Source organism: Carassius gibelio, chromosome A15 (genome assembly GCF_023724105.1).
Source record: "Carassius gibelio isolate Cgi1373 ecotype wild population from Czech Republic chromosome A15, carGib1.2-hapl.c, whole genome shotgun sequence".
Classification (NCBI taxonomy): domain Eukaryota; kingdom Metazoa; phylum Chordata; class Actinopteri; order Cypriniformes; family Cyprinidae; genus Carassius; species Carassius gibelio.
Window position 1 is genome coordinate 580,175 of NC_068385.1, and position 15,397 is coordinate 595,571.

The 15,397-nt window shown below is 39.2% G+C and overlaps 1 protein-coding gene across 1 annotated transcript in view; it reads right to left on the minus strand.

The window, feature by feature from the left end:
* Position 1: 1 nt before the first annotated feature.
* LOC128028806 (ribonuclease inhibitor-like) overlaps positions 2–15,397 on the minus strand; it is an 81,452-nt gene continuing 66,056 nt past the window's right edge. Inside the window, exons 7-10 of the mRNA XM_052616140.1 lie at positions 11,464–11,637; positions 8,169–8,333; positions 441–614; positions 2–75 (exon numbers count right to left, since the gene is read on the minus strand). Of these exons, the coding sequence (XP_052472100.1) occupies positions 27–75; positions 441–614; positions 8,169–8,333; positions 11,464–11,637 (562 nt within the window). The 3' untranslated portion in view covers positions 2–26. The remainder of the gene's footprint in view (positions 76–440; positions 615–8,168; positions 8,334–11,463; positions 11,638–15,397) is intronic.

Consider the following 15,397-nt stretch of genomic DNA (forward strand, 5'->3'; position numbering starts at 1 on the left):
TGCAGTTTCAGGACCTCTGTTCGCTATCACCATTCTGTTGTAACCGTTTCTGGTATGGATGTTTGACTGAAAATCCTAAAATAAAAAACACAGTCATTAAAATCAGACATTCAACTGAAGTAATAAAAGTTTTAAATATGTCTTAGCTAATTGAGCACAGATCAATTATGAATGAGCCAAATTTCTCTGTGCATCACATTTGTAAAAAAGAAAAAAAAAAAAGATGAAAATTAATGATTTCTTAATGGAATCCTAAAATTAGCACAAACCAAGCTGAAAGTCAATACCTGTCTATTTTAATTTGCATGCCTTTGTTTGGAATAACTACCAATTCTACTAATGTTAATGTACAGTACATTAGGCGTACACCTAGATAAATGTTCTGCTTTATTAATTTAGAATGAAAACATTAGTATTTATTTGAAATTATTTGTACTTACAGCAATTTCTTTAGTTTATAATGTGAAGAATTCATTAGAGCCGTGAGCAGTTCACATCCTGAATCTCCTTGTTTGTTGTTAGACAGATCCATTTCTCTCAGGTGTGAGGGGTTAGATCTCAGAGCTAAAGCCAGAGCAGCACAACCTTCATCTGTGATGCCACAATCTCTCAACCTGTAGAGTACAATGACACAGTTGTTATGGACAGGGATGCATCGCACTGCTGCTGCTAGTTGGCACTGAAAATACTAGTCAACTAGTCAGTTAATATTGTATCCAATTACATGTTTCAAATAACTTAATTAAACTAATATTTACTTTGTATGGAAACTAAATTGTTAGTTACTGAAGCATTAAAATATGCTGTCCTCTACAGGTTCTTGTCCGTGTTGTGTGTGTTCCGTGTGCTCTTTCTCTCTCTTTCTCTCATGCTTGCACACACGAGATAAGAAAAAGAGAAAGAAAAGAAACTCATAGGCTTATGTACCTGACAATTGTCAAATTGATGTGGTCAGTTAATGACTCTTAAAATAAGGTGGATAGGGCTTATCAGTTTCTATATCTATATAAATGTGAAGCCTTCATTAAATTAAAGTGTGCAGAATGCTAGATACATTTCCAAAATAACTGTCTTGGCTCTATGTTGTTCATTGAAATTGTGTTATCGCCTTTCTGGAAAGACATTTCTATTCAATGTTGCACTGCCGAGCAAAGTGAATCTGAATTATCCAAAATATAAATTACAGAACGTTTAGCAAACACTTAGGACTAAAAAAAAAAAAAAAGTCTAAGGCTAAACCTGGATAAACCAAGCTCTACACTCGAAGCACTGCGCAATTGAAACAAGTTGTTGTTTGATGTTTCTCATATGCAACACAAATGGCAGCTGTTGTACATCTGTTGTACAATGCCGTGGTCACGACAGTGTGATTGCTCAAAAAATTTAGTAGCAATTATAATAGTAAATATAACCAAAACAGGTTATTATTTTTTATATGTACAAAAAAAAAAATATATAAGGAAAACTAGCCCACTCGATTTTCGGCGGCCTCAGCTTTGCACCCGACACTGACTCAGAAAGCACTAGTTTATTAATTCACGAGTTCACGCTTACATTTAATTAGCTGAGGTATGGTATGTGTATTTGTTGTGCTGTCCAGGGAAGGGCTCTGAGCTCGGGAATGGCCCGAACCTAGACTACCCCCCTTCCCCGTCTATTTATAAAGTGAACTTGAAGTGAGGAGATGGGGTGGAGGAGGGATGCTGATAAATCGTCAATGGATAGAGATAAGTCTGCAATATTTATACTATGATATTGATTACTTGATTGTGGTCCACCTGTGTTGATTAGGCTAAGTAACTGACGTGCTTCTTCCGAATCTTGTTAATAAAACATCATTAAATAATAAGTGATTCTTACTCTTCGCCCCCGACACGTTCATATCAATTTGCCGGTGCTTTGAGGCAATTGCTTTATACATGGAATGCCTATATATTAAAGTATGGTTACTATATTATATTAATCAACTTAATATAACGTGCGACTAATTGACTAGAAAAATCTTTAGTAGAGGGCAGGCCAACTTAGCAGAAGGAAGGGCTCCATTTTTAAAATAAGTTTTAAGAAAAGTGTGACAAAGTGTGAAAATCAGGTCATTATTGTACTGCACAAGTTATTCATGCGTAAGGAGTCAACCTTTTAATTTATTTATTACCCTAATTAGATTATGAAGAATAATTTGTTGATCTTGTCCCACCTGTCCCACCTGCAAATTACGCCTATGAATGAACTTGAGTTCCTTACCTGATGAATAAAAAATGAATTCAAACTGAATATGAAGAGATATGAAGACTGAAAAACATTAGATAATATATTTCTGAAGTTTAAGAACACATGGTGTGACCAGTACAATGAAGTATCTGAAAATGCAGATTTTTCTTTACTATACTATAACATTACATAAATACTGATAAGTATTAATATTAATAAGTAGTAAATAAATTGTGATAAATGGAGATGTTGAAGTGCCTTGTAGGTAATTTATGAGTGAACCTGTTAAATTAGCCTATTGAAGAGACCAGACATGAGCTACTCCCACAACTATGCCTACAGTGACAAGTATTTATTACAATAAAGGGAAATATGAGCAATATGAAATGCCTAAAATAGTCCAACAGACAACAAAGGCAACAAAATAAAGGCTCTATTTGGAATTTATTTGTACATGTTAGCCAGCTAGCTAGTTAGTCTAATTAGCATACCCATACCTTGCATTTCAATTTTGTGCATAGGTACAGTGGAAAATGATATACTTATACTTAAATATTTCATTTTATGAATCCTAGATTATAGTCCTAGTCATGGTATTTTTCAAAAGACAATTAGACACTTTTTGGTGAACTAAAGCATGCAGTATGTAACTGATATTAAAACAAAATTAAAGAAGCTTAAATTTATTTTAAAGAAAATAAAGTAAAATTAAATAAGCAGTTAACTCAAGCAAAAACATTCCATGGTGTCAGTGTTGCTGGTTAAGATGTTCAAAAAAGGCTATTTCAAAATACTACATAAACATCACGGGCAAATACACAGCCGTTAACTTGTGATTTTATCCCCATATTGAGATTTTTTTTCTGCTCCTCTTATTTGCCCTGCATTCTGCCTTGTGCCCCTGATCATTTTTTTTGAAATTATATTTTAAGAGCATTTATGATAATATATTATAATCATGTCATGAAGCAGAAAGTTTTTAAATTAGTCCAACCTTGTCAAATTTTATGAATTTTCGTTGATGTCAATTTTTTTAATTTTATTTTAACATTATTTTAATCAGTTTGATTATTGATCCTTGCTAAAATTATGTTAACTGTCAGATATTATTTTGCTTTATATATGGGTATAGGAGCGCACAAATACAAAAAAACAAAAACAAAGAAAGAAAACTGTCCCCCAGTAATTTTGCGCCCTAGGGAACTGTCTATGGCTTCTATGCCACAGGCTCTGCATTATTGTTTTGTTCAAAAAGCTGAATGAAAAAAAAAATCTTGCTTGCTTGTTCATATAATGGTATAGGTGGTGTCAAATTTTTATCTTTAAACTATAACAAAATTAACAATTTGTCTAACTCTAGCATGCTTTTTAAAACATTTTTCTCGCTCTTTTGTCCTCCTCCTCCCCCTCCTGCATCAGCTCTAATAGCTGATGACTTTGCCATGTTTTTCATTAATAAAATTTAAAACATCAGTACACAATTTTCCACAACACAATCCGTCAAGCACATCTTACCAGCAAACATACACTCATTCACATCAATCTCTTCACTCTCTGAGGCAGAAGTCTCCAAACTCACCTGTTCTAATCATCCTACTACTTGCCCGCTTTATCCTATTTCATCTCATCTCCTTCAAGCCATTTCTCCTGCAGTTGTACCTGCACTCACTCACATCATTTACACATCCCTCCACACTGTTTTTTTTCCCCCTCATCATTCAGACAGGCTCGTATAACTCCAAAACCCACCCTCAACCCATCTCTTTTAGAGAAATACAGACCAATTTTCCTTTTTTCCTTTCATTGCAAAAAGACTTGAACAAGCTGTGTTCAACCAAGTCTCTGCCTTTCTCACACAGAACAACCAGGAACCACACTTCAGTGGTTTGAGTTTTACCTATCTGATAGGTCTTTCAAAGTATCTCGGAGAGGTGAGGTGTCCACGTCGCAACATCTAACTACTGGGGTGCCTCAGGGCTCAGTTCTTGGACTACTTCTCTTCTCTGTCTACACGGCATCATTAGGTTCTATCTTTCAGAAACATGGCTTTTCATACCACTGCTATGCTGATGACACTCAACTCTACCTCTCATTCCATCCTGTTGATCCGACAGTAGCTGCTAGCATCTCAGTTGGTGTAACAGACATTTCTTGCTGGATGAAGGACCATCACCTTCGACTCAACCTTGCCAAGCAGTACTCTATGCACTAGTGCTGCAACGACTCGTCGACGTCATCGATTACATCGACTACAAAAATACGTAGACATGCGTGAAATGCGTCGACGCGTCACACTGTTTGTTTACATCTCACGTAATGGCATACTGGGAATGGAGAAAGTTGCACTCTATTACAAAAACAGAGACCACGGTTATCAAAAGTATGGGAATACTTTAAACAGAGGACAAATAAAATGGCCCTTTGTTCCCTTCACAAAACCGATATGGTGTACCACAGCACCTCAGAGGAAAACATCTTGGTGCTCTCTGGTGTTACGGTTTAACTGGTTACCGTGTGATCTGGTGACCAACTTCCTGGTTCAGGTCTGATATTCTTGCGCTTGCGGCATTGAGATGTTTTTAACTCGATGCGGTGCGGACACGCCTGGAAAAAACGAGCGCATCGCGACCACGTCGCTTCCATTATGAACGCGCTTATCGCGCGCCTACATAGGAAATGATGAACTTGAGCGCGCAAAAGACGTGATGTGTGAACAAAAAGACAGCGCGATGCTAGACAACAGTCACAAACCACCGAGCTACCCCGAATCAGCTCCAGATCTCTGGAAACCATGCTAAACCATAGCAGAACCCTGACTACATTTTATGGTTTGTGATGCTAAAGAACATTTCATGACATCTCAGACAACTGTACATGTATGGCTACTGTGGTTTAATTATAAACGCTATCATAAACTCATACTTACAATAGTAAAATAATTTTCTTTGCCTCTTTATTATTTTATACTGTAAAAACTTCAACCACATAAGTTGAAAATTAATAAAGGTTGAAATATTATATTAGAAGTTGTACTTATTTTTTTTGTAGTTATACAAAGGATTCATTAGCTAATTAAAAAAAGAACATAAGATTAATTATTTATTGTAATAAAAATAATTGTTAGATTAGTCGACTAATTGAAAAAATAATCGTTAGATTAGTCGACAGAAAAAAATAATCGTTAGTTGCAGCGCTACTATGTACAGCTTGGCAATATAATCGCCATTGGCTAGTTCATTTTCAGTTTACTCACCAGACTGATATACTATATTTCACACACACACACACACACACACACACATATACTGTATATATATATATGATTCCAGTCAGCTTATCTTTGTAAGGTGGCACAACTTCTTAAATCTTAGCTTCTTAATCAGTCAGTCAAGCATTATATTATGGTATTAAGCACTATTTAATTAGAACTTTAGTGATTAGAACTAAAACTTGGTAACCATGTATGAATGCATATTTTTCATTTTAACTGAACCTAAGATTGGTAGTGATGTTTAAAATATTGCTGGTCATTTAGGGTTTCTGTAAAAATAAGTAATAGATCATAATTGTTAAAAGATGACTACGACTAATTCTAGTACCATGATAACAATATACAATGCACTACGGATTGACGAGCTGCTGGGTTCATGAATATTAATCACGTTGTCTGTGTTCGGTCAATCTGATTTGCTAAAATCAAAACAGGGACAGTAAAATCAGCCCCAGGCAATGAAATTCCCATTTGCGCATTAGCTCTGCCCACTCCGCCCACTACCATATCTTCTGCTTGTTCTAAGAAGGTGAATAATTCTAAATAAACTCAGGAAAATTCAACATATAATAATGACAGGAAAATTCTACATATAATATAGTTTACATGTAGTACGTCCATTCAGCATAGTAAAACTTTCTCTCTTTGCATGTGTGAGAAACACGCTATCAGCAAAGCTACGCGAGTCATGCGCCTTCACAGAGAGTTTAAAGTTTGGCAAATACAGGTGCGCTGTGCGTCCATTAAGATGAATTGAAAAACTACAGATTGCTTGATGGAGAGCGATACTCTGAAATGCTCAGTCAGTGAAAATATATCTGTGCTAATCTTAAAATAGCCTCAAACACACACAATGGTGAGTTAAATCTAAGAATTTATTAGCCAATGGCTAATGATAGACATCATTTAGTTGCCCAGAGGGTTGCCAAGACAGAACTGCTTGTGGTTACAGCAAACAATAGACTGTATAAAAACATGGACGTACTGTCCGTGACGTCACCCGTAGACTCCTGAAGTGTGTTTTTGAAGCCTAAAATGTGCAGAGCGGGCCATCGCCATCTTGGCAGCGCATCACCGCGCAACTCTCCCGGACAATCAAAAATGGGCAAAAAGGCAGGGAATTACTTGTTGAATCCACGCCCACCTAGTGTGACAGCAGTGTCATTAGTGGCAATCCACCTGTCACTCAAGTGGCCACACCCTTAATTATGCAGAACTTTAAGTCTTAATATAATTTAAATGGATGAATTATGAAAAATTAACCCCCCTCACAGTTGTCATGAAGTGCAAAATTAGTTATTTAGACCAAAATCATTTTTTGCACCAGGCTATAAAGATGTTTTTTTTCTGCTGTAAAGTTGGGCATTTTAACATGGGGAGTCTATGGGGCTGACTCCCTTTTGCAGCCAGCGTCAAGCGGCCAGTCGATGAATTGCAGTTTTAGTCACTTCCTTACTGGCCTCACCAGAGAGAGCGAGAGGTTGGCGCTCGCAGCAAACCTATCGTTTCATCATAATTGCCCATCCACTTAGGCACATCAACCATAACTCCTTCAAAAACAGCCAGAAGCTTTGAAATTATGTTTTATGATCAGCTGACTTTCTCAGGCCACATTGCTAAAACTGTACTCTCCTGCAGATTTGCTTTATTCAACATAAAGAAGATCAGGCCCTTTCTTTCGGAACATGCTGCACAACTCCTTGTTCAAGCTCTTGTTCTGTCCAGGCTGGACTATTGCAATGCTCTCTTTGCATCTTGGCAGGTCTTCCATTCAGTTCTAGCAAACCTTTATAATTAATCCAGAACAAGGCAGCAAGATTAAATTTTAATGAGAAGAAAAAAATACACGTCTCACCTCTGTTTATCAATTTGCACTGGCTACCAATAGCTTCTCGCATAAAATTCAAAGCATTGATGTTTGCCTACAAAACTACCACTGGCTCTGCACCCATTTACCTAAATTTATTACTTCAGACTCATGTGCAATCTAGAAGCTTGAACGTTGCTTGATTGTGCCATCCTAATGAAGCACAAAGTCACTTTTACAGACTTTTAAATTAAATGCTCCCTCCCGGTGGAATGACCTCCCCAACTTACTCCAAGCAGCTGAGTGCCTAGACATCTTCAATAATCAGCTTAAAACCCATCTATTCCATCTTTATTTGACCCTCTAACTTTAGCACTCACTATTCTAATTCTATTTCTTGAATATGATTATTCTTAAAAATTATTCTTTCTAATCTTTTTGTATTTTATCTTTCTTTTCATTTATTATACAATTAAGAAAAGCAAAAATAGTCCTCTAACATTAGCTTGCTCTATTCTTTTTCTATTCTATCTGTTTTCTTTGTATTTATTATATTATTTAAAAGCCCTTGCTATGTGTACTGTGTTAAAGCTAACTGAGACTTGTTCTAGCACTTGTATATCATTGCTCTTTTGTTGATTGTGATTGCTTCCATTGTCCTCATTTGTAAGTCGCTTTGTATAAAAGTGTCTGCTAAACGACTAAATGTAATGTAAATGTAAATGAAATAGAGACTCATGATTCATGCTGTTTTTCTGATGCTTTCTAACCCCTCTCTCTCTTCTACATTATTTCCTTAAATCATCCTTAAAAAAGAGAAAAGAGAACAAAAGAGAGAGAAAGATAATTTCTCAGTACCAGACCATGTGTGATTCTCACCTGAGTATCTCCAATTTACAGTGAGGATTCTTGAGTCCAGAACAAAGAAACCCCACACCAGAATCTCCTAGTTTATTCCATGATAGATCAAGTTCTCTCAGGTTTGATCTCAGAGCTGAAGCCAGAGCAGCACAACCTTCATCTGTGACACCACAATTACTCAACCTGTAGAGAACAATGACAAACTCACTCTCTGAGCTCAGATCATTCCTAGGCATGTAACATAATAATAGCAAAATATATACTAGGGGTGACCCCGAATAGTTGACTAATCGATGCTTTGATTCGAGGAGCCTGATTCGACAACCAATCTAAATGTTGAATATTAGCATGGTGTTATTGATTATGCCATTTTGACTATATAGGGTAGCTCAAATGTCTGATTTCACATAGAACTACCGGTTTTCTCCCAATAAGTTAATATACAGCCTATTATGATAAAGCTGTAAGAATCTGAGAAGAAAGAAGCTTCAAATTAATATTTTAAAGTGGGTGAATAAATCCAACCACCCCTATAGATTTATGTTTCACTTTCCATTATCCGTGACCAAAGGATTTTGGCGGCAGGGATTTAAAACTTTACCAAGACTCAAACTGACACAGGCAAAGACTGGATTTTTTCAAACAGGTAGGGTACAAGTGATTTCAAAACATTTCATCCAGTGTATATATATTGTGAAATTATTATTTACCTGATATAAGATGCATTTGGTTTTGAATCAAGCGCTTTATTGTACTACGGTGATATCTCTTCAGCACACAGCGCGAGCAGGTCAAACTAAAATGCAGAATAGTAATAACTATGACTGGACTGTCACACCCATACCATTATAATTAGAACACCATTATAATAAAACGTTGTGAATTTTTAGAGTTTAGCTGCTGTGTTTCTGCAAATTGTTTCGTGAAGAACGCGTCCACAAAAGGAGTTCACATTCAGAGCCCCGCAGATATGTTCATGTGCATTCGGGTCCTTTTTGCAAATAGCCTTTAAGTCTTAATGTTAACGTTATGTTGTATAAATAACGAAGCATATTCTATATGAAATTATGAGTTGAATTTCATTGATTTAAAACTTGATATCAACCTTGTCACTCTACTGGTCATCTTCAGCATGCGCAGCTCAAAACAGAAATGCAGAACATTAACTTGCTAATGTTTTAGGTTAACGTTATAATGAGAGCTATTATATATTATTACACTATTGTTAAAATTGTTTTAATTGTTATGGTTTCGCTGACGTTAAGTGTTAGCTATCTGTTAATCAAAACATAAAACATTATTTACCCCGTTTATATCTCCAAGGTGTTCATTACACATTTTCCCTGTGTGTTAACATTAGTAATTATGTTATGTCTGACTTGTTTATGTATTTTGCCCCGCCCCCAAACATAAGATTCGACTATCAGTCGAATATCGGCAAGTTTCGAAAACTCAGATTCGACTATGAAAATCCTTAGGATCTGAATGCACACTTTTATGGACGAGTTCTTCACTAAACAATTTGCAGAAACACGGCAGCTAAACTCTAAAAATTCACAGTGTTTTATTATAATGGTGTTCTCATTGTAATGGTACGGGTGTTACAGTCCAGTCATAGTTATTACTATTCTGCATTGCAGTTTGACCTGCTCGCGCTGTGCGATATCATCATAGTACAATGAAGTGCTTGATTCAAAACCAAATCAGGTAAATAATATATTCACGATATATATACACCGGCTGAAATGTTTTGAAATCACTTGTACCTTACCTGTTAGAAAAATCCAGTCTTTGCCTGTGTCAGTTTGAGTCTTGGTAAAGTTTGAAATCCCTGACGCCAAAATGATCCTCTTTCGGCCACGGATTATGGAAAGTGAAACATAAATCTATAGGGGTGGTTAGATTTATTTACGCACTTTAAAATATTAATTTGAAGCTTCTTTTTTTTCAGATTCTTACAGCTTTATCATAATAGGCTGTATATTAACTTATTGGGAGAAAACTGGTAGTTCTATGTGAAATCAGACGTTTGAGCTATCCCATATAGTCAAAATTGCATAATCAATAACACCCTGCTAATATTCGACTGTTAGATTGGTGGTCAAATCAGGCTCCTCTAATCCAAGCATTGATTAGTCGACTATTAGGGGTCACCCCTACATTCTATTTTCATTTGTCTAACTTCTTGAGCTATAGTAGCTCGTCTGTTGAATCGGACCACACAGGCCAGCCTTCGCTCCCCACATGCATCAATGAGTCTCGGCTGCCCATGATCCTGATATCGGTTCACTGCTGTTCCTGGACCATTTTGGGTAGATACTGACCACTGCAGACCAGGAACACCCCAAAATAGCTGCAGTTTTGGAGATGCTGCGTCCAAGTCGTCTAGCCATCGAAATTTGGCCCTTGTCAAACTTGCCAAATTTTTCCTCCTTCTAACTCATCAACTTTGAGGACAAAATGTGACCCTGGGCCACAAAACCAGTCTTAAGGAACTTGGGTATATTTTTCGCAATATCCCCAAAAAATTGTATGGGTCAGAATTATAGATTTTTTGTTTTATGCCAAGAATCATTAGGATATTAAGTAATGATGGCGTTCCATTAAGATATCTTGTAAATTTCCTAGAGTAATTATATCAAAAATTTTTGATTAGTAATATGCATTGCTAAGAACTTCATTTGGAAAATTTTTAAGGTGATTTTCTCAGTATTTAGATTTTTTTTTTGCACCACTCAAGTTTTCAGTTTTTCAAATCGTTCTTAGCCAAACATTGTCATATCCTACTAAACCATACATCAATGGAAAGATTATTTGTTCAGCTTTTAGATGAAACAAATCTCAATTTCACAAAATGTACTCTTATTAAATTAAATTAATGCATTTAGCAGACGCTTTTATCCAAAGCGACTTATAGTGCATTCAGGCTATCAATTTTTACATATCATGTGTTCCCGGGGAATCGAACCCCCAACCTTGTGCCCCCAAGCCAAGTGCTCTACCAGTTTGTGCTACAGGAACTCTTATGCCTGGTTATGTGGTCCACGGTCACAAATGTTCACTTGCTCTCTAATATATCCCACCCACTAACAGGTGCGGTTATGAAAAGATAATCAGTGTTATTCTCTTATTCTCTTCATAATGTTATACCTGATTAGTGTTTATATATATATATATGTGTTTGTATTCCGGCAGCCCCCGGTGCTTTCTGATCTTGACCCCTCTTTTTTTTCTTCATTACTTCCTTAAACCTTAAAAAATCTATATTTTTATCTTCAAAATGTATCTGCGTACCAGACCATGTGATTCTCACCTGAGTATCTCCAGTTTACAGTGAGGGTTCCTGAGTCCAGAAGAGAGATGCAACACACCAGAATCACCTAGTTGATTACCAGTCAGACTAATTTTTCTCAGGTTCGATGGTTTTGATGTCAGAGCTGAAGCCAGAGTAATACAACCTTTATCTGTGACACCACAATTACTCAACCTGTGGAGAACAATGAAACTCTTCACTCTCCCAGATCAGAGAGTGACATGGATCAGATAAACAAAAACAAGTCACAATGAAATGGAAGTATTAGATCTTTTTTTTCTTATTGTCATGTACATCTGAGTGAAAAAAAGAAAAAAATGTTGAATGGTAACTTGGTTTTATACATCTGTCGTTGATTATATTTTGACATGTGGGTGTTGCACTCAATCGTGGGGTCAGATGAATGTGAGTGTAACAAGTGGAACGGAGCTAAGACCTGTGGGAAATTGAGGCCAATGATGCGAGTGATAATGAGCATCACATGTGTGCCACACAAGGGTGCTGCTGGCCAAATGGGTGCCCTAAGCAGGATTTTATTGTTGTCAAGTCAAGTCTGCTTTATTGTCCCTTCTTCCACATGTACAGTACATACATACACAGATTTGAAATTGTGTTTCTCTAAGACCCTCGGTGCATACAGATAACACTAACAGTAGATCCTAAAAATCTAATATAAAGTATAAGATACGACTATACAATAAGGGCATGTAAAAAACATATTATAAAAATAAAAATAAAGTTAAATAAAACAGTGCAGGGCACGTGGCAGATACAGTTCAAACCAGTGAAGTGAACAAACAGTAAAGATAAAAAGATATTTAGTGCAAAAAAAGCCTATTCAGTCTGATTAAAGTGAAAAAGGGCTCAAGAGCAGTTATTTTATTTAAACTGACTGATGAGGTCGTAGAATTACATCAGTTCCATGCTGAATGAGGTAGTGAGCAGACCAATGCTGCAAAAAGTGACTGTGGCGTGCCAACGTATGTTAGTGGGAGGAGGGGGTGGAAGGACCTGGGGATGTGGGATCTGGGGGTGGGGGGTTCATAGTTCTGGGGCAGAAGAGGGAAGCGTTGCAGAGTCTTCCGGCAGGACGCGTTGTAGGTGCCATTCAGATGCAGCTCAGGTGCATATGATGGGGGGCGGGGCTCTGGCTCTTCTCGGTTTTCGAAGTAGAGATGCTGCTGTGCTTTCTTGGCCAGTGCTGCGGTGTTGTCAGTCCAGGAGAGGTCTTCTGTGATGTGCACACCCAGGAACTTTGTGATGGTGCTGGATGTGTTGTTGCCTACCCTTACTGCCTGAGGTCTTCCAGTCAGAAAGTCCAACAGCCAGTTGTACTGCAAAGTGTTGAGTCCAAGCTGGACCAGTTTGTAAATGAGCTGTTGAGCTATGATTGCGTGAATGCTGAACTGAAGCATATAAATAGCATTCTGACGTATGAGTCCTTTTTGTCTATATGTGTGAGTGCTGAGTGGAGGGCAGTTGCGATGGCATCATCGATCGAGTGGCTGGACCGATATGCAAACTGGAAACGGTCTAGGGAGGGGGGGGGGGGGGCAGACTTGATGTGGTGCATGACTAGCCGTTCAAGCACTTCAAGAGGATAGGAGTAAGTACAACAGGACAGTAGTCATTGAAGCAGTATGGAGATGGCGTCTTAGGGACTGGAATGATGATGGTAGCTTTGAAACATGTGGGAACAACAGCCTGACTAAGTGAGATGTTGAAAATGTGTGTGAAGACATCAGTGAGTTCTGTTGCACAGTCTCTCAGTACACGCCCAGGGATGTTGTCAGGACCTGGAACATTGCATGCATTGATCCTGCTGAAGGATCTTCTCATGCTGTCTGGGGTCAGTTTCATCACCTGGTCGCTGGGAGGAGGTGGAGTCTTCTGTGCAGTGGATGAATTGATGGGCTATCCTCCTGGAGTGTTGACTCTTAGCCTCTCTGATGCCATGGGACAGGTTGGCCCTGGCTGTCCTCTCCAGCTCTGAAAGCAGCGTTCTGCATTTTCAGGAGTCTGTACATGTTACATCATCAATACACTTGTTGATGTATAAAGTGACAGTCTCCAAGTACTCTTGGAGGTCTGTGGTGTTTTTGTATGTAGCAGCCTGCTTAAACATGTTCCAGTCAGTTGAGTCAAAACAGTCCTGAAGAGCCTCCGACGACCCTTCCGGCCACAATGAATCTGTTTTTGAACTGGTTTGGCGACTTTAATGAGCGGTCCATATGCAGGCATTAGCATGACAGTGATGTGGTCTGAGGCACCGATGTGGGGGAAGGGGAGGGCTTTGTAGGCTCCTCTCTGTGTGGTGTAAACAACGTCTCAAATGTTATTACCTCTTGTTGGAAAGTTAATGTGTTGGTGTATTTTTGGAAACACACTCTTTAAGACTTTAAGTCTGCATGTTTGAAATCCCCAGCTATGGTGAGAAAAGCATCAGGGTGTGCTTTCTGCTGCTCACTGATGTGCTGGTACAGTTTATTTAGTCCATCATTCCTGTTGCTGTTGTTGTTGTTCGGAGGACTGTAAACAGAAACGAGCAGTATGGCAGTATATTCCCTTGGTAGATAGAACGGCCGACACTTAATAATCATAAACTCCACCAGGGGTGAGCAGTATTTGCAGATTACAACAGCATCGCGGCATAACGCATCATTGATGTAAACACAAAGCCCGCCAACCCAGGTTTTTCCTTCCACGAAGAGAGCTCTGTCTGCTCAATAGCACATCAGCTGGTCAAGCTGAATAGTGCCGCCTGGAACGTTGTTGCTAAGCCATGTTTCCATGAACACAAAAACACAACAGTCTCTTACAGTCCTCTAAGTTGAGCATAGTAATCAGATGTAGTCCGGTTTATTGTCCAAAGAACGAACGTTAGCCAGTACGATGCTTGGGATGGATGGCTTGTGTGGGTTAGCCATTAGCCTAGCCTGGATATCTCTGTGCTTAACCCTCTTCTGCTTCCACTCACATGGCTTGTGGCACCTACGCTGTGGGTGAGATGCAATAGTGGGGGTCGGTGATGGTGAAGGCTTCCGGAGAAGACCGAGATCCCACAGCAGTCCTGTGTGCATGGAGTTTAACTCTAAAAATGTGGTTCTGCTGACATCCAGCAGAAACTCACGACTGTACATTTGTGATACACACTACCTCCTCTGCAGCTCTCACTTCAGTGTGATGGCTTTCAGGAGAAGGGCTTTGAGCAAATGCTGCCACTCGACGAGGACGTGGCTGCCCACCTCTGCCTCCCCATGTCTGTGGGGTGGAAAAGCAAGTGTGCCCTTCCTTCTAAGCCCTGCAGGACAACCTCGGCCATGGCTGACAGAGCCTATATTTCTGCAGGCCAAGCTGCTTCAGCACTGCACACCATGGCCATTCTTCCAGTGTTCCAGGCAAAGCTTCTCCATTCACCACTGGATGAGACTAGCTGAGGACTACCTCCGCCATGGCTGGCAGAGCCTATATTTTTGTGGGCCAAGCTGCTTCAGCACTGCACACCATGGCCGTTCTTCAAGTGATCCAGGCAAAGCTTCTCCATTCCCTGAATGAGTCTAGTCTCTTCGTGCCAGCTGTAGAGGGATTCACTGAGTGTTTCACTGCAGCTCAGAAGTCATCCCAGACCATGCGACACTTCCTGCCTAAATGCTCCAGCTCTGCCTCGAATCTCCCCAGGACTGCACTGACCCAGCATGGGCTCAGAAGCCTGCCCCTTCTACCTACCAGGCGGCACCCCCTAAGGAGTAGCATCAGCAAGCTCGCCCCGCTAAGAGCGCTAAACTGCTGAGACATCAGGGCCCCGGCCAAGGATTGTGCTGGACCCGACGTCCTCAAAATCTTCTTGACCATTGGGGAAGGAAGAGGAAGGAGCAAAGTCCCGCCACGGTCGGACCACCCCAATGTTCTCTCGTCTGCCTGCTCTGCGACCTGA